General features: G+C 36.9%; 1 protein-coding gene across 1 annotated transcript in view; it reads left to right on the forward strand.

Annotated features, from left to right (window-relative positions):
- Nucleotides 1-27423, forward strand: part of FIG4 (FIG4 phosphoinositide 5-phosphatase) — a 72229-nt gene that overhangs the window by 31984 nt on the left and 12822 nt on the right. Inside the window, exons 13-22 of the mRNA XM_069851702.1 lie at nt 272-317; nt 1897-2045; nt 5889-6055; nt 11949-12087; nt 15549-15607; nt 16231-16378; nt 17255-17338; nt 18806-19001; nt 20510-20592; nt 24883-24972. Coding sequence (XP_069707803.1) covers nt 272-317; nt 1897-2045; nt 5889-6055; nt 11949-12087; nt 15549-15607; nt 16231-16378; nt 17255-17338; nt 18806-19001; nt 20510-20592; nt 24883-24972 — 1161 coding nt within the window. The remainder of the gene's footprint in view (nt 1-271; nt 318-1896; nt 2046-5888; nt 6056-11948; nt 12088-15548; nt 15608-16230; nt 16379-17254; nt 17339-18805; nt 19002-20509; nt 20593-24882; nt 24973-27423) is intronic.

The following is a 27423-nucleotide window of genomic DNA, read 5'->3' on the forward strand; positions in this document are numbered from 1 at the left end:
ATATTCTGTTTTACAGGGAGCAAAGGAAATGTTTTATATGGGTTTGGAATGTTTTTACTTTAATACTAGATGGATTTTTTTTGCAATGTGGTTTAAATACAGCATCTTTCTGCTGTATAGAGCTTTCACTTATTTGTGCTATTTGAGCATATAAATTTTGCTTTGTGGCAGGTTTTTAATTGCCACTTATTTCACTGAGAAGATCAATACATGGTATGATGTGTTATGTTTTGAACAATTTGTAAGTCACTTTGTTCTGTTTCTCTTTCAGGTGGAATGAACTGGGAGGTTATGTTGTTTCCACTGGTCGCTTGCAGGTACTATAATATACTTTATTAATCCATAGTTATAGTGATGTAGACCAGGACTCCTAAAGTACCAGTAAACCATTTCATGTAAACACCTGATCAGTGGGTGATTCAGAGTGCCCTTAAATTCATATTTATAATAAACAGCATTATTGGTGTCCATCCCAGAAATCCAGTTGGGAATTATGGCTTAAGTCCTTGCGTGGCACCACAAAACCTGATGCTTTTGCAATTGTATTTTTGCTGGAGGTTATCTGAGAAATGCATGTGTATTGAACTATTTTCCATTACAATTTAGTCTATGGTGTTACCAGTGTAGTGAAAATTAAAACAGCAGCATTTTAGCAAACTGCATCGTATAATGTCAGGCAGAAGAGATGAGGAATAAGCATACTTAAACCTGGTGACATATTCATACGCATAAAAATGTGTTATTAAAAGTGTTTTCACCAGTGCTGAATATTCTGTACGTTGTTACAAGTTCTGTCACTAAAAGAAAAGAAAACTTAGAAACATTGCTTTCTTTAAGGTCAGAAAAGTGCTGACTAAACTGTAAACCATACAGTACCAGACCTATACCTGAATGTTATGATTATATACTCTTAATACAGGACATATTCTCAAGTAGCTTTAGTTGCTTTTGACTTGTCATTCATTATTTTGTAGTTCATGTAAGAAAGCGTGTGACCATTCCTTTACTAGTTGATCTTTGGGTTATGTTTGTTATGGGCAGATAGACAGCAGAGCAGGTAGGATTTGAACTGTTTTAAAATAAAATATATCAACACTAGTTAGATTTTTTTAAATGTAAATCTAACAGGCTTACCTTTTTTACAGAAATTATTATTTTACCTCTCTTTCAACTTTTATCATTTGAGGTAGTCACCAGTGGCTTACACGTAAGTGTTTGGATGACAGTTCCTCTCGGAATGGGTGTCTTCTGAGTCACACCCAAAAGGTGCTTCTTTGTTAAGGCAATGAAAGTTTAGTTGATTAGCTTGGATGTAGCCAAATATATATTTGAGCAGAAGAATCACTCATGCTCTTACATTAAAATATGTTTCTTGCAGCAGTTCGTATTATAAAATAACTTTGTGTGCATTATGGAATTGAAGAATGGTAATGCAAGCAGCATAAAAGAATATGTGCATGACTGTGACCTTCAACAAAATGTTCATGTGTGTTGCTCCAGATACAGAAAGCTCAAAGTATAAGCACCATCACAGTAGAAGCACAGCAAGGTAGAAGTGTGCTTCATTTTTTGCAGCAGTTACAGCATACTTGGAAATAAGACCTTCACTGAAATAGTGTAGCTTCTCTTTGTAAGGTAAATCGTTAGGGCTGTTTGTGAGTTGAAGGAGAGATGCAGTTTGTGTGATGACAGAAGCAAGAATATTTTGAAAGTAGGTATTCCAGCCATCTCAGGTAGCTTGCTAGAGATTAATTGCTTTTAACAGTTTTTAGAAATGTCTTTCCTCAAATTTTTGTGAACTAACATAATGTGAGATTTGACAAGTCTTGCATAGTAGGAAATGAGTGTAATAATTTGTTAATTAAGACAAATCTTTTATTTGGGTTGCTTTACCAGACTGGAGTTCTCCGAACTAATTGTGTGGACTGTTTAGATCGCACTAACACAGCCCAGTTTATGGTGGGAAAATGTGCTTTGGCATACCAACTCTATTCATTGGGACTGATTGATAAACCAAACTTACAATTTGATACAGATGCTGTTAGGTAAGAAATATTCATAAAATGTCATGGTTTTATTTTTTGACTTTGTGTCAAGAGATTTAGAAAAATTCTGTCTATGTGGAAGAAAAATACAGTTCTTTCTGTTGGAATGATTTCCTAATGTTTGTTCACCCAAGTTTAAAAAAATATTCCGTGCTTGAAATCTTCTTGAAAAAAATCCAGTCATGCTGAAAATTTGCTTTTCTGAAAAAGTATGTTAATGAGGCTTCTAAGAAGATAACTGCTTGACTTCATTCTCTTTATATGCCTAAGCTTGAAGCTAAGAGTTTTCCTTTTAAATAAAAATAAAAAATAACCCACCCCAGTCTTTTACACTTACTTAACATGCTTGAGGGAAAATCCTGATGAAAACTGAAATAAGTACATGCTTTTATGGAAAATGCCGAACTGTTATTTGTATGGAAGTCCATCTTGCCTTGCCATTTCCTACTTCTCCTTTGGAAAAATGTTGTACTTTTTGATTTATTTAGTAAAATTTTTCAGCAAAGTTGTTCTCCCAGATCAAGATTCTTACAGACGCATCCTTCAACCATTTAAGAAAACTTAAAATTGCAATGCTTTGGGGGTCAGGGGGAACTAAGCTACTTAAGTTGTGAATATGTTTAAGAAATTAATGTAAGAGTCCTTGAGGTGATGTGATTTTATTCCTTAAAGCTGTTGTTGCGTCTGTGAAACTTACAGCTTCATTTGGTAGTTTTAGAAGGTGGAGAAGTATCTCATATTTCAGAAAAGACAAAGTACTCTGTAACCTCCTCCTCTTCACTCGAGACGTACCTTCAGCCTATCTTCTTTCTCCCACTAGCTTCCAGTGCTTGCCTGGTGCTAGGAGCTGGTATGATCCACAGAAACAACCTTACTTGCAGCATGTGTGCTCACTGTGCGAGCAGTGCTTTCTGTCCTCTGCCTAGTGGCCAGCAAGAGCACTCGCTGGCTGGATTCCACAGTGTGCTAGCATCCACTGCTGCTAGGTGCTGTGTGTTTACCTCTGGGAACAAACAACTGCTGCTGCAAATACCGGTTGCTGTGCGACCTTCTGGGATTTTTGGGTTCTAACTAGAGGGGATCAGGAGGTGGACAGGTCTCTTAAATCCAGTATCTGTGGTTTCCTCTACAGCTACAACTTACTGAGGCTTCACTACCTCCCCTCTTTCCCACCCCTATTTTGTAAGCCCAAATTTCCTCTGTTGCTTCCTGCTGCAATTTTCACATTTTCTGTCTGTCTTCCATGTTTCCTCTTTATGCCCTAAGCCCCAAATTTCCATCTCTTGCCATCATGTCTTAAGATTAAAGTAGTTGTTTTGTCTCTGATTTCCCTGATACCATATTTCTTATAATGTCTTTGAAGTGTACCTATTAGCCTGACATTAAAGGTTACATTTATCTGGCCACATTTGACTATTTTTTTGTCTTTTCCATTGCACTAGATGAATGCCTGTCTGAAACCGATTTTATCATCTGTTGAGACTTGTGTCTGAATTACTGTCATCAGCATAATTAAAAAATCCTGCTCCATAATGCAGTAAATTCTGAAGATAGGCATGTGCTGTATTATCTTTCCATTGTGCAGTCTTTAACTCCTATATTCTTGTTCGTTATATTATCTCACATCTAGTGTCTGCTTCCTCTGTGCTCTCTTTTCGTTTTCACTCTTCTAACTGGCCAAAGAGGCTAATCTATCTGTCTACCTTAATTTAGCTAATGTGTCTGTCCTCCTCCTAATTCTTATTTTTCTCATATGGTCTTATTGTCTGGCTACAATCCAGAACTTCAGTTGAACTATGTTTCTGAAGTCAGCATTATATTTTGGTTTTCCATCCTGGAGGATAAAGGAACCATGTGCCATGTACTGTCTGATTTTGTGTCTAGAACGATCAGTCTTCTTAGTGACTTTGTTAGTGATTCTTCCAGTGTAATTGTTATCCTGTCTAGGAAGTTTCATAGAAAAAGCATAACATAGCAGTTTAGTTTATCCTATGCAGTTAACTTTTTTTCTCTACAGAAATAGTCTGTGTTTGACTGCAGGCTTAATGATTGGAGGTTGTGGAAGAGTAATTTAATTCCGCAAGTCCTTTCCAAATCAAGTGGATCAACATCCTTTAAGAATTTCGTGTTGTCTGCTTTCTGTGAACCATTATTGCAGTGCCATTGAGATGCTGTTCATCAGTTTCCCATGGCTGACTGCAAAATTTTTTAGAGATGTTATATTTTTACCCATCAGTTTTTGCCTTCAGCCAGTTTTTTAGCTTTTAGTTGGCCAGCATTGCCATCCTTCCCCTTGTATAAAGAAAACATGCAAACAAAAAAACCCCAAACACCAAATAAGCCAGCCCACCAAACTCTAAGAAACAAGCAGGAGATTCTAATACATGGTATCATAAACTCTGAACAATTTGTGTGGAGGTTTGTTTCTTTTGTCATTTTGGGGTTGTTTGGTTGGTCGGCTTGTTTGCTTTTGGTTTTGTTTGTTTTTTTTTAAAATGAATAAGCAGATGTTTCCTCCTAATTGATCTTTTTGTACTTGACCTTGGGCAGAAGATTGGCTGGATGGCTATTTTGATTTTACAGAAATTGATTTGCTGCTCAGATAAGTGTCCTTCATCCAGAACCTTTTGCAGAGGGCAGTCAGATGGTTGCTGGGTTACTTATGCAGTACTTTTCCTTTATTTTGAACTTTCTTTAGGAAATACTTTTGTTGTTTTCATTTATTTTTTTTACCATTTTTTTTGTTTGGTTTTTATTTTTTTTGTTTCTACCCTTCTCTGCACTTCTTAAGGACTTCTTTCTTCTCAGGTATTATAGTTATCACATGCAGATACCTGGGTTATTGTGTCTTGCTGTACTGAGGTGAAATACATTTCCACAGATTTGGTGGTTGTGGGTTTTTTTTGTTTTGGTTTGGTTTTTTTCCTCTTAACTAATTTTTCAGCCTCTTTAACATTGTCCTTGTCTTACTTAAGCCAGACCCTAGTCTCCATTTCTGAGAAGCACTTTTCAATCTGTTATATTTTAGACTGGATGTCATCTCCTTTAGATAGCCTTGTTTCTTGAAACTGTTGTCATGTTTTGTCATGCTTCTTTATAATATTTGCCATTTGTACTGCTCTCAGTTTGGAGTCTACTGTCAGCTTCTTGATGCTAGAGGACTGCATTGCTTTTAGCCAGCTCTCCTTATTCATCTATGGAGCCAACTCTTTCTACCCTCTTCTTGGAGTTGTATTTTTCCAGCTCCAGCAAATGGTATCTGACTACCATTCATGTTTCTCGCAAACCATATTTATTCAGTTTGCACCTCTAAGCCATCATTATTGTAACTAGGGAGATTTTTGGAAAGTTATGCTAACTTCATTCCCAATGGATTTGACAGAAAACATAGCCTTAAGATATTGATATCTTCTGTCCCATATAGGGAACTTAAAGTACCTTAATTTATGAAGGTATATGTTTGTTCCATCCCAGCAGGACATGCTAATCTTCTCCTTGAATTTACAGAAGTGCATATTTTGTACTCTGAATGCATTCTGATATATTATAAATTAGCAAAGATCTTACAGTCTAATCCTTCTTAGTAATTATTATATCTTAATTAATTTTCCACATTTTTATCTGAGTAAAGAATAGAGACATAGCTTTAAATTTCAGTATTTGTAAGTTAATAGCACGTTTTAATGAAATGTTTGTGTTTGTAAACTGGCAGAAATACTTAAGAGAAGAAAATATATTGTTTGTTAAACAGAAAGACTTTATTATTGCACTACTTCATTATTTTTTCTCTCAAAAAACTCTTTTCAGAAGTTTGATAGATGACACATTTTGCTTGTCCTTCAGATTATTTGAAGAATTATATGAAGATCATGGAGACACACTTTCTCTGCAATATGGAGGTTCTCAGCTTGTTCACAGAGTAAAGACCTATAGAAAGATAGCTCCATGGACTCAGCATTCCAAAGATATTATGCAAACACTCTCAAGATATTACAGTAATGCTTTCTCAGGTAAATTTAATTTTAGGTGCTTTCTTCTTAAGCCGTTATTTTAAAAGCATCTTAATTATGATGTTTCAATAATCAATACTGTGATCTAATGACAGAGATGCAGTTTAATTTCTAAACAATTCAGTAAAATCTGATGGATATCAAATAAGTATTTTGATTTGATGAGTATATCCTATGCAAATACAAATGGTAGCATGCAGCTTTATTTGATAAAATGTAGTGAACTGATGTAAGAAATATTTGGAAAATGTACACATGTAGCACCGAAACCACCAGTGACATTTGTAGATCTATAGAGAAGCAGGTGGCTGTTATAGAACCGTTAAAATTATGGAGAAAATGGCTTCAACACGTATAAGGAAACTGGTAAATCTAAATCTAAACACAAGTAGAAGGCAAGTGTTTCTCGTGAAGTTTCTGGGAACTTCAAATAAAAAGCAAACTCTGATGCTTGTAATTGTTTTGTGTGAATAGAAATTTCTAACTGATGAGTCTGTCGTAGAAAAGACAAAACTAAATTAAAAAAGCAAGGTCCACTAAGTAAATAAACTATTTTTCGAGTTCCATAAGTAGTAAAATATTAGCTTTATCCTTCACTGGCTTGTATCAGTCACTGATACTGTTCTGCTTTGTTCAGGACAACGTCACTAAGAGGAAACCTCTTTGAAAAATACTGAACCAAACCTTATGCAAAATAACGTCTAAAAACCCCCAAACACTTAGTGGTTTTAGAAATCATGAGAAGGATCTACAAAAATGGTCAAAGAATCGTCTAAGACATGTCAGGATGACAAACATTGAGTGCTGCTGTGTTCTAAATATTATGTCAGTCCTCTATTACCCTTTTTTTGCAAAAGCTGCATATCCAGGGAAGGAAGTAGCATTTATTTTTGTCATAGACTGTAATTATTTATAACACTGTGAACTTTAAAACAGTGATTTGGACACTGGCTAGAAATACTTCAGTAATCTCTGATTTCTTTGGCTGAAGTTATTGCTTGTGTTAGTGACAATTCTGTGTATGTAGCAAAATGTGAGAGAACAACATTTAAAGTACTATTTCTGAATGCAATTAATGTAATTTGTGTATCACAATTGCCTAGATTAAATGAAAAATGGAGTGTTTGTTTATTTCAGTGATATGGTCTCTTATTGTTTGCAGTGGAAATAAGGTATGACTTCGTCAATTCTTATGAGCAAAAGGAACCACACTTGCAGTGTCACATGTACTGATAAGTAACAGATGCAACAAATTTCTGAAGCTGTTATTTCAGCCACTGAATGGTTAGGTGGAAGCTTGAGCAAAGTTCTAGATCCACATGTGGGGTCGTGGTCTGCTTGCAAGCATATTCATGATGTGCACATGTTCCAGTGGTAAAATAATGTGTTCTGAAAAAGATGTTACAAAGATAAGGAAGAATACAAAGTGATATCAGTCTTGTCACCCGGGTGAATGTGTAGCTGAGTACAAAAACGTATGTCAGCCCTTACTGAAGTCAATGTGATAAATTAAACTTTCATATATGTGCTGCACACTTTCCTGAATTTACCTATGGTTTTGATATTTGATTCCTTTTGAGCCAAGTACTTTTGTTGCTTTGTGTATTTCTTGTGTTTGAAGATGACACTGTTGAAACATAGCATTCAGTGTTATGTGTGCTGCGCTTCTAGTATGAATTTTTAAAGCATTAATTTCTGTGAAATGTAAAGGTTCACTGTCCAACACTGCCTGTTTAGTTGGCATCTGCAAGCCTGTTAATGTGCCACATTTTATGCTTGAAGTTTTATCAGAAAGCAGGGATAAAGGAAGCAGTTTTAGTTCATGAGGCAGCATTTCCTGGTGTTCTGATCTAAGAAACTTTTTTTTAATGCTTATGAATTTTATGGACCAGTGTTAAACAGTCTCAGGAAATTTCAGTGATTTGCTTGAAGTCATACAGTTTATCAGATTCAGAACAAGATTACAAGTGGCCTGGTAGCAATGATTCCTAAATAAATCACTTAGCCACACTTTCTCTGCTTGTCTACCATAAAAAATACATGATTCTAAAAATAATTCACACTTCTAAGAAAATGGTTTCATCTGTTGACCTCATAGCTCTTTGGATAATCACTACTAAGTTGCATAGATGAGAAAAAGAAAAACATACGTTTGTTAAGTGACTTGCCTGGAGATATTAATTCAGTGGATAAGACTTAGATTTGTAAGACAGATAAATTTGAATGCAGTTTCACCTGAGTTCATTATATGTGGCTTAGCTTTTCTACACTTTTTCTGTACCTACAAATTTGTAATATGTTGTCTGTATAATAGAAGAGTGAAGCATTAAAAAATTCTTCTCAGAAAAAAGTTAGTGACTGAAGCTTAGAAGAAAACCAAGATTTCCTCCTAAAAATATGGGACAATTAATTTTATGGTAACTTGAAAGAGTCTTACAGGTTAAGGCAAAAATTCTGCATTTGAAAAAGAAGTGGGTTTAATTCTAGCATTTGAAAAAAATAGAGGGTGCAGTGTAGTTTGGGAATTCAGCTGTTTGAAGTACCCTGGTCATAAACAAATGAGTTGTACCAGGAAAAAAGACCATCGAGGAAGAATTAAGTATTCCTTCCACACTCACTCTGGCAAGCATTCTGATTAGTTGAATTCTAACATTTTTCTTTAATTTGTGATTGTCAGAGAACTTAGGAAATAGTATTCCAAATGAATGTTCTTCTACCTTATCTACTTTTTAGAAAGTAATGTCATGTTGTAGACTTAAGTGTTAGAGTTGCAACTTGCCTAATAAGCTTCTGGAATAATCTGTTTCACCACAAGCAGGACTGGACATAGTAAACTACCTTGTAGCATCGTATGAAAGTAAACTTAATTACTATAATATTTTAATCGTGGGATGTTATAGTTTCACTTGTGTGGGGTCTGTCATGATTTAGTAATTTGTTGTGTAATGCAGTCGCAAACTCAGATTGAGAGTAGTAGATTATTTTAAGCTAATTCAATTAAATGGTCCCTTCAGTTCATGTTTTCTCAAATGGCCTTAAAAATGTGCTAGTAAACACGTACATTGCGGTATCTTTTGAAAAATCAGTGCAGTCTTTCTGCCTGCTTGTACATAATTGTAACATTTGGTGCTAACAATGAAGGGAGAACTTGTTTGCTGTTTTGCCTGTGCTCCACAGTGCATTGACACATTCTTATTTATTTTTGAAAAGAGGGATTTTTCTGCCTAGATAAGAAAATTGATTGGAAAAGCTCAATATCCTGGTTTCTCTGTGCAGCGTTTTAAAGAAAGACAAAAGTTTTCATTATTTTTGCTCAAAATTAAGTCATAAAATCGTTCAACCCTTAAAGTAAGGCAGGTAGAAAATTGTCGCCTTTCAAGTTAACTATCTGCTTCTCCAGACACATATATGTTTGTGCCTGCTTGAAGACTAATGCACAAAAAGCCTGTAATGTTACGGGGTTTGACCTGCTTTTGAATTATAAGTTGACAAGTAAGAGTAGAAAAGTGTTGCTGATAAATACTCTGTATTTCTGTTAAGCTTAAAACTCCACTGCACAACTGAAACAGTAAGTACAAGAAAGAGTTTAAGTCATTTTACAGTGTAACATTCAACAGCAGTCATTATTTTTTTGATGGAAGAAAGGTAAGTGCTTTAATGAACTGCTGCAATAGACCATTTCAGACAATGAATTGGTTAATTCAGTTGTTATGAGTTTAAATTCAAGCTGGTTTTCACTGGCCAAATTTCATTTAGTTTTATTTCATTTTATCATCTGTCATGTAAGTAGTGACCTAGTTTGTTAACTGAACTATCTTGTTTTACTCTAATTGTTTTACCATTATTTAGTTAGCGATTTCAGTACACTTTCTGTTTCTGACAGGTTAAACAGTGATAAATTAACAAAGAAGGCTTACCTCTGCCTTTAGCTTTCAGAAATTAACTGATTTGCTCATGTTAATTTTGTCTTTAGGGCTCCTCTGGTTTCTGTGCTTAAAGTAGAGAGCTTTCTTGAGTTTTGTTCAGCATTTTCTGTAGAACGCTAACAAAATAAGTTACCAGGAAGAGAGAATACATGTTACTGGTTGTGACTTTTCCTTTCTTTTTAACTCTCAGTGTCCTCAACAAGGGTTTTTTTTTTCAGACATTTTACTGAATTTTGTATACCTTTTTTGCACAGTTCCTGGCTTTCCTTATTCTCTCCTTATGCCTTGGTTAAACTGTGATGCTATTTTGCAGAAACAATGTTTTGCAAACCGTAAGGACCTACATGTGCTGTGCTTTTGAGTATTGCTGTGTAGAAGAGTTGATGTTTCTAAGTTGATTCTCTTAAGAAAATTGTTAAAGTGAGGAGCAAGAAAGAAGGAAAAATATGTATCTTTTTGGAAGAGTGCCCTGAAGGAACAGTAAAAGTAGCTGGAGGAAGTATGAGTGGATAGTAAAGGAAGCAAAAAGCCATATTCCAGATGAAAGGTCCGCTAAGTATTGAAGTAGAGCCAAGCAATGTCAAAAGGTTTCCTCTTTCATTTGCTTTTCGGAGCCTTGGCCTGTTAGACTGTGAGCCTGTTCATACAATATTGACCTCCACATATGCACACTTCTATAAAGTACTGTACTTTTCCATTTTCCTATTGTCACCAAATTTCTCTGTGGCTCTTCATTTGTGAGCTGCTTGTTTGTCCTAATTACCTGTAAAAAAATACTAAATGTTGCACATAGGGAAGAGGCATTGGAATTCTGGGGAGAAGGAGGTGTTGACTGAAACTTTGGTGGCTGCCAGCAACCAACATTGTCCTTGTTGTCATACCACCGCTTTTGAGATTCTGCCTATCTTTTTTTACCTGCTTTCTGGTATACTGAGACTTCAGTGTCTTTTTGATGTGAAATGTTGCTGAAGGGATACTCAGCTCTTATGATACTCACTGAAATGCGTAGAGAACTGAAGGAGTAGCACTGTCTATTGAACTAGTCTGAACTGTTCCTTGCCTGATAATTACTGAAGTGCAAACGAGTGGAGATAAGAGCTTTCCACATGCTGATTCCTCAGGGCACAGACAGAGCCCAGTTCTCCACATATTCTCTCCTATCTGCAGACCCTTTGCATGTAAGTCCTCCTCTGCCCCTATGACTCTGCTTGCAAAACTGTCTTTATCGCAGTCCACCATCCCCAAGATCTCACCTGACTTCAGTTTTTCTTCTGTTGTAACTCATCCTATCAGCAGCTAGGTAGCAAGAGAGATTTTAGACGTGTAAGTTAAGGACAGCATTTCTTGTCATGCTTCATCTACAATGATATGTAACAATGTGATCTTAGAAGTTGCCTTTAGTTTGGTGAAGCTTAGAATGTGGCAGGAGAAATTGATTATTTAATCCAACAGGAAAAAAATCAAAATTATTAAAAGATGCTTGTGAAGTTTAATCATTTTACTGACTATGTTTTGACTAGAAACTTGTATATTGTGTGGATACCGTTTAATTTCCTTAAATCGTTCTGTTATTTAGACTGCAGTAATTCATCATGATATGTCAGATTCCCTGAAACATGCATAGATACATGCACATGCTTCATGCATGCACGTGTATACAGGAGCGAGAGACAGAGCTGCAGTGTGATGTCTTACTTCCGCAAATCCTCTAAGCTTCTGCGTTGGCTCTTGTGAGAGAACCCAAGGAAACAGGCAGTGCTGGTATTAGCCCCACACGCACTGCAGTGTGGCAGAAGGTTAGGTCTAAATGAAGTTTCATTGAGGTGGTTGAAGCCCATAGGTCCCTGTAGAAGTTGTAGAAGATGCACACTCCGTCTGCGAGGAGCAAACATAATGAATAAGCAAGTGCCTAAATGGGCTTGAGTTGTGCGATGTTCCTGGCCTTAAGTGTACCTCTTGTCTAACAGATGCAGACAGGCAAGATTCTATCAATCTCTTTCTGGGAGTATTCAAGCCTACAGAAGGAAAACCTCATCTCTGGGAACTTCCCACTGATTTTTATTTGCATCACAAGAACACCCTCAGTCTGTCACAGACCAGGCGAAGGTATTTTGTTGTTCTGTTTTTTTTGTGTTTGATACTGCTCTAATATTTTTTTAAATACATCTTGTTAAGTAAATAATTTGGTCAGCCTGTCAAAAACTTGCTTACTGGTTTTCAAGTTTTTACAAAAACTTGAAAAAGAACAAACCTACAAAAGCTGACAAAAAAGTTGGATATTGGTATTTTGAAAGATTTGCTTTAGTATGTTATTTTGTACTAAAGAAGAAGTTGCATTTCTTATGAAATTCTATCCTACAGCGTGAAATGCTTCCATTATTTACTGCAGTACATTTACCACTGTCTTACTAAGCAATATACAGGTGTATTTTTCACAGTCAGATCTATAAAGTCATTGTTGCATTTGAGATTAGGTGATGATGATAGCATTTGTTTGGGTTTTTTTGTGTAATGCACTGGGTCTGCAGCTGTGGATACCAAGAAGCCCATGATTTTCTACCTTCCTTTCAGCCTTGTCTAGCCTGTTTTGAAGACTATTTTTCTTCATTTGTGTTCCATTGTAGTTGCACGGCATTATGGAGAAGTAATAGACCTGAAATGTAAAAATTTTAAAATAATTTTAGAGTGCTTCACAATGTGGGATGATTTTGTTAAGCATTATAAATACTGTGTAAATACTAATACTGTATAAAAAAGTAAGAAATCCATTTTAATAAGGGCATTATTAGAGTTGCTAACTAGATCTTGTCTTTTAGGATCTTCACTGTACCTTTGTTCATTCTGTGAGTCTTAAAGATCTGTGTGACAAATGGTAGATCTGAATATCTGCATTTAGATTTTTGTCTAGGAAAGTTTACAAGTGTTTGAACAGTGCGTTCAGGCCCTGTTGGCTGCTTATTTTATTAATTTGTCGAGGAAGCTGGCATGCAATATGACTTTCTAAATTTCAGTCGTTTTCTGCTGTTTCTTTTGATGCTGGCTGATATCAGTTGTACAGCCAAGTGCTGTTTCGGGCAGACATGACCCATGCAACATTAATTTTATTGCCTACTGGTTCCTAACACTATTGTATGTCAAAAATTAATTCAGCTGATATGTTAAAATATAGGAATGTCCTCGTCTGCCTTTCATCTATTACTCTGTTAAACAACTGTTTCTCATTTGTCACCGATATTGTTCTCAAATGAGGTGGGGCATTAAAAAAACCTTAGTGTTCTTCATTTACTTATTAATTAGTTTTACCTTTCATTCTGGCCAGAATCTCTTCTGAGCACTTATAATATACAACCAGCATGTTTTCTCATGTGAATGAAATGACACCTCCATGTAATAAGAAGTTAGCTCCTCCAAGTAATTTTTTGTTTCTACTAGACTACTGGACAAGTTCTTCATATAACTTCTTCCAGCTGATCTGTGCAGTGCCTCTTTTGGATTCCTCGGGCACAGCAGCAAAGGAAATAATGAAAAACGATAATAAAGATAGGAGAAAAGGAATCATAGAATCATAGAATAACCAGGTTGGAAGAGACCCACCGGATCATCGAGTCCAACCATTCCTATCAAGCACTAAACCATGCCCCTTAGCACCTCGTCCACCCGTCCCTTAAACACCTCCAGGGAAGGTGACTCAACCACCTCCCTGGGCAGCCTCTGCCAGTGCCCAATGACCCTTTCTGTGAAAAATTTTTTCCTAATGTCCAGCCTAAACCTCCCCTGGCGGAGCTTGAGGCCGTTCCCTCTTGTCCTGTCCCCCGTCACTTGGGAGAAGAGGCCAGCACCCTCCTCTCTACAACCTCCTTTCAGGTAGTTGTAGAGAGCAATGAGGTCTCCCCTCAGCCTCCTCTTCTCCAGGCTAAACAACCCCAGCTCTCTCAGCCGCTCCTCGTAAGACCTGCTCTCCAGCCCCCTCACCAGCTTTGTTGCTCTTCTCTGGACTCTCTCCAGAGCCTCAACATCCTTCTTGTGGTGAGGGGCCCAGAACTGAACACAGGATTCAAGGAGCGGTCTCACCAGTGCCGAGTACAGAGGGAGAATAACCTCCCTGGACCTGCTGGTCACACCGTTTCTGATCCAAGCCAAGATGCCATTGGCCTTCTTGGCCACCTGGGCACACTGCTGGCTCATGTTCAATCACCTGTCAACCAACACCCCCAGGTCCCTCTCCTCCAGGCAGCTTTCTAGACAGACTTCTCCTAGTCAAGGAGATAATGAAGGAATATAATGCTTCCTGTCATTGAAAGTTCTTTTGACTCTCTCCTTTTCCTGTGTTGCATTTGACTCTCCGTCAAAAAGAAGAGATTCCATGAGAGTTTCATGCATTACTTTTCTATGACTTGTGATTCACAAGAATATGGAACTTCTCTATGTTCTGTTGCCACGTTATTTATCATTTATGCAAGCAGCAAAACTGGATAATGCCTGTGTAGTTTCTGAAGACGCTGGAGCAAATGGCTCACTAGCGTGGCCTGATGCAGTACTTCAAGAAGAGACGGGACTGTCAGGCACAACTCATGCCTTTCTGCCTAAGACATACACAGTTCTTAGAATGGAAATCTGTAGCCCTGCATGTTCTGCACCGTTTGCTAAGTCCCAGTAGCAGCTCTGTCTCCGGGCATGGGAATACACCCATTGTTTCTACTCCAGATGGCTACATTGGCATGAGTAGGAGCTAATCACATTAATACTCTGATTAGAGCCCTTATAGTGTTGTGAATACACACGTGTTTGAAATAAAAAAAAATGAAGATAAATATTTTTCATCCCAAATAGTGAAATAGAAGAAACTATTAGAAATAAACTTTAGAGAAGAAATTAAAGTATATTTGAGAAGGGAGAATAAAAATATGAAAATATGAATGAAGGATAAACATGATTTATTTTATGAATATTGCTTGACTTCCTTTGTTGTTTTTCAGAAATCCTGAGTAAGCTTCCAGCAGGGCCTGATTTTTGCTGTTAGCTGTGCCAACATTCAGTTCTCAGACCTAGAACAGTTGTCACATCAAAATGTATATCTGTGTGCAGAAGTCAGCTGCTTTGACAGTCTTCCGATTTTATTGTCAGCAACCTTCATTTCTTCAGACTCTTTTCCTAAATTTTAGGATCTGAATAATGAGTGGTGGGTGGGGGTCAATGTTGTTTTTATAAGAAAAAAAAAAAAAAGACCAGAACAAGAGAAATAGTTAAATGCCTTCTGTATGTCTTAAGATTTTAATTTTCAGTGCTGTAGAGGGAGGCACCTAAAATGTATTTTGTTTAATTGGGAAAAAAACACTCCTTCCTCCATAACTCTACTGAGTTTCCAGTGTTTAAATTTCATAGCCTGAAAGCAAAGTAGTAGGATAGGAGCCTGTTGAAGACCTCCATTCGAGGATAATTCTTTATTTTCTTCCACACTTGAATTATAAAGAAATGTGACCCTGTATGGCTGGGTAACTGTTATGTGTATTTAGACTGGATACAAGATCAAATCTTCTGTATCAGTTGTGTCTCTTTTTCCTGTACAGCTATACTTATTGGTGGACCACAGGTGTGCTAAAGCATTTACCACTTCCTTTTGATGAAGGTAGGAACTATATTTGCTCCTTGCCTTACAGAGTATCTTGAAAAAGAAGTTTTAATCACAGGTGGTTTTTAACTGTTTTAGATCCCAAATATGAAAAAAAACCCACGATGTTTCCATAGTGATTGCTAAACACTATTGTTTTCCCAACAATGAGCTATGGTTTTTCAATTGCAGGTTGCAACACATACCTAATTGGCTAAAACTTTACTTCCATGTGTTTATAGGACACACTTAAAAGAGTTTGAGTTGGAAGAGAACTTAAAGATCATTTAGTTCATTCATTTATTTTTTTCCTTGCCTATTACCATATATTTACAGTGTATGCTGGTGGTCATGTTCCTGTTGCAGATGACATGTATAGTATCTTATTTCTCTGTGGTACTGTGGAGCATATTTTATTAGGAATTGTCATCATGGAGGGAAATCAAATTATGGTGGTTGATAATGCATTTTTATTAAAGATGTGGTGTGCATCATCTTTATACTGTATTTTCTAGTCTTAGAGGGGATGTGGTTGTAGAAAAATGCCTGGTAGGGTAGCTAGGTAAGCAGGCTACTGTTTGTTTAGAATTTGTCAAAGTCAGGGATTGTTAGTAAGAAGACATGCTTTTGCTTTTCCCCAGTGACATGTGCTGAAAACAGACGCAAACTGACAGTGAAGAAATTCCACAAGTATGAAGAGGAAATTGATATCCACAATGAGTTTTTTCGGCCATATGAGTTGAGCAGTTTTGATGAGACTTTCTGCTTGGCAATGACCAATTCTACACGGTATATGGGGATGTTTTGTGACTGTAAATCTTTGATTTGGTGTGAATTACATGTTCATTGATGTATTTGGTTAAATCTGTGCAACATAATAGGTTTCCTGGGGTGTTTGTATGGGGGTTTTTTAAGCTTCAAATTTAGCAGACTTCTAGGAAATAAATCACAATGTTGAAATGGAAATGCTACTCTAAAAAATTCTGTTGAAATATCATTTAATTTTCCAATCATTTTCCATTATATGGTGCCAAATGTTTGGGCACTTAAAGGCGTAGAAATGAGGTTTTCCTCTGAACTAAGATCACAGAGGCTGCCTTTGAAACAATTGTTTTCTCATTGTTTTGTTCTCATTTTACAATTGTTTTCTTCAGTTATCGGGTTCTTACAGCTGGCCAGATATGGGGGTTGAGTTTTGAGGCTTTTTTGGTCACATTTGGGTTTTTGGTTTTTGTTGGTTGGGTTTTGGTAGCACTCAGCTGGATATTCTATGCATGATCTTAATCATGATTTAGCTAAAGATTTTCAGGAAGATTATGTTTTCTTGTAGATGCAGTTTGAGTGTTGGCAGCATTCTGAAATCAATGTAGCTGAGTTACAGGCCTTCTTCAGCATGGGAGTGGAGCGCATTGCTCAGGCCTCCTTAGCATGTGGTAATGTTTGCAGTTTTAGGGGACTAAACAATGCAACTGAAAGCTTTTTTAATGCCAAAGGTTACATTTACTTTACTTTAACTTAAAATTATGAAGTTAGAATTTGATATTTCTTTTCATAATGATTTTTTTAAAGTCAAAAGTAGATGTTAGAGGTTGTTCTTCCAGGAAATTTAAAAAAATTATGTGTTGAATTTCACTCATGAGCAATTTTTCCTTTCTACTTTGCTAGAGATTTTATGCCAAAGAATGTGGGGATTGATCCAAGTCCATTTACTGTTCGTAAACCTGATGAAACTGGAAAATCAGTGTTGGGGTAAGTCTGAAATATAAAATTTTGTTCTGGTTTACTAGTAGTGAATGTGGGGACATTTACCAGTGTTCAGCTACTTGCTCCATTCTCTAGCTTTCCGAAAGGACTGCTTTTCTTGTGACTTTCACCTTATTTAGAAAAATAGGGAAGATAACATTAATTTTCTCTGCAAATAATGCAGTATGTCTTCATAACTTTCTGTGAATTCTAGTCTAAGGAGATGCCAGTTTCTGCTGAGTCAGAAATTAAACTTAACCTGTGTTGTTTGTTCCCCTGAGGCATTTGTTCCAGCTGTAAGAATTCTTCTGATATATATATAAGTGACCTTGGGTGTGGGTGTGCTCTCAGATCAAGAACCTTTGGGACAACTCTCCTACTTGTTTATATGAGTTCTTAAAGCATCTAATTTTTAGCTAGTTGACTAAGGGGATAAACTGCTGAGTTTGATGCCAAAGTTAGAACTGTCTCTGACAATCATGGCGTGCTCTGCTAGAGCTCAAATGATACTGGTGGCCTCCATGCCTTTGCTGCTGAGAACACAAGAGCTCCAACTCAAAATAGCATCTGCACCAACCTGCGTGGTGTTGTCAAAGCCTCTTGGAGTGCTGCTGTCTTCCTTCAGGGCCTTCCTTTAGAGTCACGTACAATATGTACAGACAGACACCTCAGCAAGGAGGAGATGCTCCTTCCCTAATTTCCAGAACTGGTTTATCTATAAACATATTCATTACCTGCCTTCCAGTCTCTTTTCCTCCAGAGTCCTTGAACAATTGTGACAATGTCTGAGAGGAAAGTGTAACCGCATACCAGTCTGTGGCCTATAGGAAAGGATGTGGAGGACATAAGGGTGGTACAATTTCTGATGGGTAAAGTAACGTCTGCCTCTCAGAGCTTGTACAGTGAAACCCAGTGTTAGCCTGCTAAAATATAGATGCCGTGTCTTGAAAAATTCTTACAAATAAGGCACCTCTTTATATTGACTTGAATTTCTAGAGTGAGAAATACATGACACGTAAAGAAATGTTGCTGATTAAAGAACTAAATTGAAGGGAGAGGTATGGAAAAGGAGAGGAAAAAAATGGCATCATGATTAAGATTTCTAGGCCCAAGATTAAGAAAGGTAGTGGAGTGGACAATGTTGTTAAACTAACAGCAAGTGAAACTTTTTCCCAGATCAAACCCAAAGATGTTATATCTCAATGAATTTTTATTCATTCAGTCTAGGGGAGGGTTTTAAGTGAAGAATTGGAGAATAAAAGCTGACATAATCCTTTGAGCTCTCTTTAAATGCACTAGAATAAGAAGAGATTGAAGAAAAGTAAATCAGTTGGGGGATTCAAAAGATGAGCAACAAGTTGCTCCAGAGAACAGAACTCATTTCCTCCAGTAAGATTGTAACCAAAATTAGGAATTTTAACTACTTGTTAATCTCTCACTGATTTAATTACTACACCCTGCATTTCATAATAGGAACAAAAGTAATAGAGAAGAAACTGTGCTGCAGCGTAAAACAGCTGCTAGTGCTCCACCACCTCCAAGTGAGGAAGCAGTGTCAAGTAGTTCTGAAGATGATTCTGGGACAGACAAAGAAGATGAAGGTGTTGTTTCTCAACGTTCAACTCCAGTAAAGGTGACTGATACTGGAGACAATACAAAAATCACGGAGGTAAGAAATCACTGTGGCAGGCAAGAAGGCTGATCATGGACTCAAAAATCACATTTCCTTAAATAAAACCAATGGTTTTTTTAGAACACTCGGAAGTGAAGCACTGAGAAATTAAATGAAAAAAGTCTCCAGTGTAATTTTGTGTGGATATTAGCGCAGCTACTTATAAAACTTTGCAATTATTCTTGTCATTTAATAGTGAAGCACACATGACATAATCAACATTTAGTCCAGGGGAGCCAAGCTGGAGTAAATCCCCTGACAGATGTGTAGTATGGATCTGAGGTCCTGAGCACCACCTCTTTCTATTATAAATCTATTCCTTTTGAATGTTGCCACTTGCTCAGGTGGATATAACTGTAAATTAATGTTCAATCTGGCTAAATTTTAACCTGATTTGTGTGAAGATTTTTAATTGCTGTTTCAGAATTATATGGTCTGGCATTTTAAAAAAAGAAATTAAACAAACTTTAAAAATGTGCATGATAATGTTGTCACATTGGTTCTATGTTATTACTACTACTATGGTTGAATCCAGTGGCAGGATAATAGTGAAATTGCATATGCTCAGTCATATGAAAAAAATATATTCTCAACTGTGAGGTATTACTCTTTTTGCTAGCATAACTCCAGTTCTCTTTGAATCCTTTGGATGATAATGTAATGAAAATATTGATTAGTATGAAGTATTATGGAAATATCTTTTGTCAATTAATGTGACTTTTTTTTCAAATTCTTTCTTGTAGATAGCCAGAGCATGTGGATGCACGCTACACGTGGCCCAAATAGCTAGTTCTTTCCTATTCACATTTCACAGAAGTTAATAAATGTGTTTATATTTTTGGTCAGGACGTGTCTTTCCAGAGTTCTTTGACTTTGGATCTTCTTGAATTAAACAGCCCTATTTTTATAGTTGACTTACTTGCAGTCACACCTGTCTTGTCAGTAAACCCCTCACTTCAACACTGAATCATTAGACAGTTAATGAAGTATTGCATGTGCATTGGACCCTTGTTATAGCTGACTGACACGATTGTGTAATGTATAAAATAAAAATAGTTTTGTTCAACCTGAAGTGTGTAATTATTGCAGAACTGACAGCAGGAAATGTGAAAGCAAATGTGGGAGCATGTTCTGAATGAATATGATTTATTCTATATTAAGCTCCAACACAGAATAGAATTTAATACCTACATCATTATATGTCCTATAAATATAATTTATTCTCCTACAATGTTGGTTTATATGATGTTATCTTTCAAAAAGCCTTTCCTTTACTTGTTGAACAAATGTCTTGAATAATATTTTTAATAAATTATTTTTATTTTTTAAAAAAACCACCCACCCTGCACAAGCTAAGGTTACTGTGCATGTGAGAAACTTGTTTGGCTTTGCCTGCACTTTTGAAGTTGTTTTCTGCTTTAGAAATAACTCCTTGCTTGAAAGCAATCTTTTCTTCAGATGTTGTTGTGGTATCCTCAGATTTAGTCTTTCTTCCTGTGTTCCAGAATGTAGTGCAGTCAACAAAAGACGTGTATGGAGTGAATCTTTCAGATGTTCCTTCAGAAGATGATCTCGCGATATATGCTAGGTGAGATAAATTTCCAGTGGTAGTCAGTAAACGATAATTGGAGCTTGTTAAATACACCTTGTCAAAGTGCTGCCTCTGATTAAACTTAAGTTATAAATTCTAGCCAGATTTGGATATATATACTACTGGTGTTTTGTTTTTTAAATCAAACTAGTTTTAGATGACTGTGTCAACTCGAATTTCAGTGGAAGTTATGCAGATGTCTCTGCAAAATTTGGAACTGAAGTTAAAAGTACTTCAGTAGAAATACCTGTCGCTTAATATAGCCCCAGAAATTAATAAGCAAATTCCACATTAGGAGTGGTTCAATGGTTCTAAGCTATGTAGTCTATGAGTTTTGCATTTTTCAAATACTGAATTATGCTAATTCAAATCATTGATAAGCAAAATAGCCTCTTCTAGAAGAATGCATACAAACCAACAGAAGTTTAGTCTTTTTTTAACAGAATGTCTAATTTACAGACATATGTGTTAAATGTTCCCTTTTACTGAAGTTTAAATAAATGTGTGACTTTTGATGTTCAAGGAAAATTACTTTTCTGAATACTATTCAGCCTTTTTCATGACACATCTTGGTCTTCTGAGCTTGTGTTTTTCATAGGGTGACCTTGAGATTGTTACTAAATCTGGTAGAGGCTATGAGGAGAAAAGTTGAGAAAAGCAGTCAGAATAATTCACACTGTAGGAGCATGGATGTCTAAGTGATAGATACTTGTACTGGAAGTTTCAGGAGAGGGAAAAGTTAGTTTGGCCCTTGCCATTATTGGAATTCTGTGAAATAACAACATGCAAACATATATATACGTGTATATATATGCACAGCAGTAAACAGTGTGTGTAATAATGTGCTCTTACATACTGCATTTTGAACAGCATGAAACTGCTACTTGACCTTAGTGAATGGTTTTGTGAATTCAAACCATACGTACAGGAAATGAGTAAGATACGGGATAGTGCAAGGCAAAGTACAGCTCCTTAGGTGGTCCAGCAAGCTCCCACTCAGTTTCTGCACTTTGAGGTAAGGCACTACAACGTGAGGCAGCGTGCTGCATAGCACCTGCAGGCTCTCCTCAGGAGCTGGGAGCTGCTCACTTAACTGGGAGCATCTGGAGGCAAGAGTTGGTGGGCAAGCGTCAATCCTTCCCACTGCACAAAATCTTCTGCCTTTATTCACGGGTAACTTGGACTTTTGTCTTCTTCAAGATAGTTGTCACTGCTCCTGCAGGAGCCATAAATTGTGAGCTCCCAAAGAGCAATCAGCAAATTAATAGTATGCTTCTTGAGCAAAATGCAGTGACTCCCACTGCATCAGGAATACTGTTTCTGAATTGCCAGAACCCCATATGGAGTGCTGGCTATCTGTTGCCATTGTTAAAAAATGTTAACTTATGCCGTTCTTCTGAGATACTCTCCTCAACATCACAGAATAACACTGAAACTAAAAAGAAACTGGTTCAAATCTTCCTTTCTTCTTAAATCAGAAATTAATTTGAACCTTTTGATTTTTTTTTTAACTCAAGCAAAAACTTAACTAGAGTAATTTAAATTATAGGTGAACTAGAACTGAATCAAAAAGTTACTTTATTCAGTTACTTGGTGGAGGAGATTCTTTCCTGAACGGCAGTTGTCTTCTTTGAAAACTAGTCAAAATAATGGGAATTCAGTACTGGAGATCAGTTGGAGAAATTCAGATCCAAACTGAAGACCCTCTTAGTTCCTAAAGACTTATAATGCTGTTGCCAAGAGAGCAATTGCAAGACACCAGGAGTGCAAATAAATTGCATTTGCAAATAAACCAGCATTTAAAACTCCTACTTAGAATGTAGAATTAATGGAGTTTGAGAAAAGAGGTGTGACAAAAGTACATGTCATCTTAGAAAAACACTGTGCGTATATTGAAGTGAATATTTGTGAGGCATGCATTGGAAGGGGCTTGTGTGCACTTATTTTTGTTTTCTAATGTGTAACAGCAGTGATTACCTTGTTATATTTGGAACCTTTTCAGTTTGTGATATCTTCTCATTTGGTGATACATGTTGATTAATCCTGACTTAGTTCATTAATCATTAATCCTCTCAAGCTTTTTTTTTACTTTTATTTGAAAGTATTTTTCTGGGTTTGGGGGGGGACGGGGGACAGCTGCTTCTCTTGCCCTCTTTAGTTCTTGAAATTTCAATTTCCACCTATTTCTTACACACTGAGTGATTTGAAAATAGTACTCTTTAATAAGGTTGAGGAGGTTGTTTCTCATTATCTCTGAAATTTTTAAATACACCTATGCCTTTAACTTTTGTTCTTTATTTCAACTGCTAGAAAACAGATACCAGTTTAACAATTACCCTTTGGTGTACCAGATAGTTATTCTTGTTCTGCAAATGGCCCAATGCAAGCTGGTGTCTCCTATGAGTCAGATGAACAACTCTGTGATAATATCCAGAATTGCAGCTACTTCCCATTTTATCATTTTTTCAGGCTGGACTAATGTTCTGTCTTTTGTTACAGTAGTACTGTAAACTCCATGAGGGTTTGAAGCTCCCTATTTGTAGCCTTTTCAAGACAAAAAAAACAACTTGTGTTCATTTCGTTTCCTTTAAGCAGTGCAGGTTTCAAAAATATAACAGTTACAAATTTCTTATCTCTCTTGGCTAACAAGGAATAGTGCTATTTATAGTCTGATGTGCTGATCTATGTGGAAAGTATAGATCCTTTATAACGATGTACATTGTTTGAGAATAGCAGCAATTTATTTCACAGTATGATTATAGTTCTCACATCAATTCTTTTTCTATTATTGTAATAAGGGAGATGGAGGTGTAAGATCCTGACTTAACTTGACATTGTTGGACACATTACCTGTTTTTTTCTCTTTATTGCCATCAGGGACTCACAGATTTAAAATACCTCAGGTTAAATTACTTTGTCAGCTGATCTGTGTTAGGTATATAGGTAAATGCAAATGAAAAGTAATTTGAATCTGTTCAGCCCATTTTCACTGATGGCTGAGATAATTGTATTAATTCTCATCCAAACAGAAATCACTGAAACACAGGTTGGCTGAGATTAGAATGGGCAGAAGGTCCCTCAAATAATTGGAGGGTGTATACTGCAGATCAACTGTGTGTGGTGTCTTATTGATGCCTGGTAACTTGGTTGTGTTTAGTGAGGCTTTGTTTGTTTCAGAATATTAGATAATTTGAAGCAATTAATAAAAATACTTACATCTTTAGTTTGCCTTTTTTTTTTTGTTGGTTTAGTTCTTTTTTCAAGCTTGTTTCAATAGCAAGCTCCTGCCCTAGATTATCTTAATTACCTCTATTTACATTTACTTAGAAATGTAAGTATTTATTCCTTCAACGTCCAAAGTGATGTCAAGTGTTTCTGAGGTTTTTGTTTCAACAGTATAGAATCTGAATGAAGCAGAAAGAGAAGTTACAATAAGTTGTTTAGCAATGCGTTGTTTCTTTTTCTTCTGTATGATTTTCCATGCTATTGCTCTTGAATTGCTAATTGTCCTCTGTTAAAATTGTAGTAAATATTTCTGAAATAGACCAATAAAACTATTTTTTAAGTGAAAAGGAAACTCACTATTAAAAAAACCTACAGCATCAGAAAATTAAAATGTTCATATTGCAACTAACATTTACTTCTCTTTTCAGTAGCACAGGTGTGTTGGAGAGTGAACAATTTGATTTCAAGTGTGAGATAACTACATACACACATACTTGAAACCCTCTGACTTTTCTTCTTAGAGTGAGTGAATAAGATTAGGGACCAACTTTTTTCCTAAAGAATTGCTCCATTCATTGCCAAGAAAAAAGCCGTAGCAATGTTTTGTATCTTTAGTTTCTTCCAGCAGATATTTGGAGATAGGGTAGTTCTGCCCAAATGTTGTGCTTGGAAATAAGTGAGCTGGATTGATGGTGTTTCAGCTGGATAAATTGAATTTGGCTGAGAAATTACTTAAATCTGAAAGTTGGGAGACTTTGTATCTTTTCTGTTGACTGACTGCTTTGAAAAGAACATAGGAAGTTGACTGTAGCAGGCTCTTTGTTTCATAGAGGCAGATGCCTGTTTCTATCCTGTGACATACTTGGTGACTCCAAATAACACATGCACCCCTTCCAAAGTTTTAGAAATGTCTCTTGTTTACCAGAGAGGTATTTCATGATCAGGGACTTTCATAACATGACTTGAAGACTCATTTTTTGATGTCATCTTATTACATCTGCTGAATTTTGGGAGATATTTCTTTTACTTTCTTTGATTTATTCTCCTATCTACTTTTTCCAGGTTTGTTCAGCTGGGGCAGAGTCAGCATAAACAAGACAAGAGCAGCCAACAATCTTGCTCAAAACACCAGTTGGATAGAGTTATCAATTTGTAAGTACCCCTTTTCTTTTTTTCCATTAGCCTATTCCTTTTTGCTTTTGTCACTAGGACTGAAAAATCATCAGGTAAATTTGATGTTAAATTGTTTGAGTCATGCTTCTGTTATACTGCATAAGGGGATTCAATGTATAGTATGAGGAATTAGGTTTCTACCTTTCCCTTGTAACTTGAAAGAAACCATGGTTTTTTTGTGGTTTGTTTTCTGTTTGGGGGGGTTCTTTTGTTGTTGTTGGGTTGAGGGATTTTTTTTTTTTTTAGTTCTTTGTAGTGCCAGGTTTTTTGTATTCTTAGCAGTCATAAGTTATCGCAGCAGAAAGTGCTGAAGCTACTGAGTTTAAAAGGCAATTTGTTCTTGCTGTGATTGCTTTCAAAAGAGGCAGGTTGAAAGGGATTGGTTGACCTGCATGTTGGTCGTTAAAAAAAAGATTCAGTTTCGCAAGTCAGTCTTTAGTGTGCAGTTATGCATAAATTTGCTAATGACATAAAACTGGGAGGAGTGACTGATACATCAGAAGACTGTGTTGCCATTCAGCGAGACCTGGATAGGCTAGAAAGCTGAGCAGAGAGGAACCTAATGAAGTTCAACAAAGGCAAGCGTAGAGTACTGCATATAGAGATGAATAACCCCATGCCACCAGTACAGATTAGTGGTTGACAGGCTGGAAGACAACTCTGAGGAGAAAGACTTGGGAGCCCTGCTGGACAACAAGTTGACAATGAGCCAGCAATGTGCCCTCGTGGCCAAGAATGCCAGTGGTACCCCAGAGTGCATTAAGAAGTGTGTGGCCAGGAAGGTGGGGGAGCTTATCTTTCTCATCTGCTCTGTGCAACTGAGGCCTCATCTGGAGTACCATGTCTGGTTCTGGGCTTCCCTGCTCCAGAAAGTCAAGGAACTACAGGGGAGTGTCTAGTTGAGGACCATGAAGATGATCAGGGGACTGGAGCGTCTTTTATGAGGAGAGGCTGAGCAAGCTCGGTCTGTTTAGCCTGGAAAAGAGAAGACTGAGACAGGACCTTATCAATGCTTACAAATATCTAAAGGGCAAGGATCGAGAGGATGAAGCCGGATTCTTCTCAGTGGTGCTCAGTGACAGGACAAGGGGCAGTGGGAGCAAACTGGAACACAGGAAGTTCCACCTCAACATGAGGAAAAACTTCTTTACCATGACGATGATGAAGCACTGGAACAAGCTGTCCACAGAGGTTGTGGAGTCTCCTTCTCTGGAGATATTTAAGACCTGCTTGGACAAATTTCTCTGCAACCTGCTGTAGGTGAACCTGCCTTAGTAGGGGGAGTAGACTAGATGATTTCCAGAGGTCCCTTCCAATCCTGACCATTCTGCTTATTTGATATTCTGGTGATTCAATGATTCTGAATTTATTTGTTCTGAGAAGACTATGAGCACCCTGTATTTTTTTTTAGTGGACGCTTGAGGAGTTTTGAGAAGTCAAATGGGATATTTTTCTGTTTTTATTTTTCTGGTGACTGCCCAGGTGCTGGAGAACGTAGGGTGAAGAGCAAACTGCTTCTTGCTTTGTTTTGTGCACTCAGTTCCCAGCTGTGCCACTGAAATCAAAGCACCTATACTTGTGTTAATCAGTATGCAGACTGTTTTAACTGAAGAAGAGAATCTTGCATAGATGTTATTTTAACAATTAGTCTGCTACGTTTTCCTCAGAAGTATCTCCTTGACTTTTTTTGGTTGTTTGCTCCTTGTTACATACCAGTGTTATTGATTTGGCAGTGATACTTGGAGCTGATGAGGCAATTTTTTTAAATGGTTGATTTGTTACAGTAGATAGATTTTGCATCTTATTCTAAACAGGATGGTAGTCTATAGTAGGTTGTAAGGGAAGATCAAGCTCCAAGTGCTTTTTGTCAGTGAAACACTTGAATACTTTAATCCCAAAAGATTAGTCTGGGAGCCATATTCAACAAAGCCAATTGTGGTGGCATGGTAGGAGGATTGCTCTTGCAGGCACATCTGCCCTGTGGAATAACTTCTGTGTATTCTGTTGTGAATAGAGTAACTTTCCATTACTATGAAAAGTAACTCTTAATGTTAAAATTACAGTAGGGGCACATCTTTCATTTATACTGAAATAAGGAGCTTAACGGTTTGCGATTATGGATTGATTATTGCTGTGCAAAAATGGCCTGTAGTGATAAGTCACATCATTGGGTTCTTTTCTTAGTACTGGTATAAGAAATGTCATACTATTACACAAACATACTATTATTGAGGCAGGTCTTGGAATTTAGCTGATTAACTCCTAACTTCCCAGCTAATATCTTCCTGTACTGTAGGCAGCTTAAAGTTTCATCAAGGGAGGTTTTTATTTACTTTTGTTTCTAGGGCACATGGTCTCTTTTTACTCAACAGCATGGCCACTCCGTAGAGCTGCAGGCCTTTACTACAATTCATTAATTTACAGAGGGCT

This window comes from Phaenicophaeus curvirostris, chromosome 2 (assembly GCF_032191515.1).
Source record: "Phaenicophaeus curvirostris isolate KB17595 chromosome 2, BPBGC_Pcur_1.0, whole genome shotgun sequence".
NCBI lineage: Eukaryota > Metazoa > Chordata > Aves > Cuculiformes > Cuculidae > Phaenicophaeus > Phaenicophaeus curvirostris.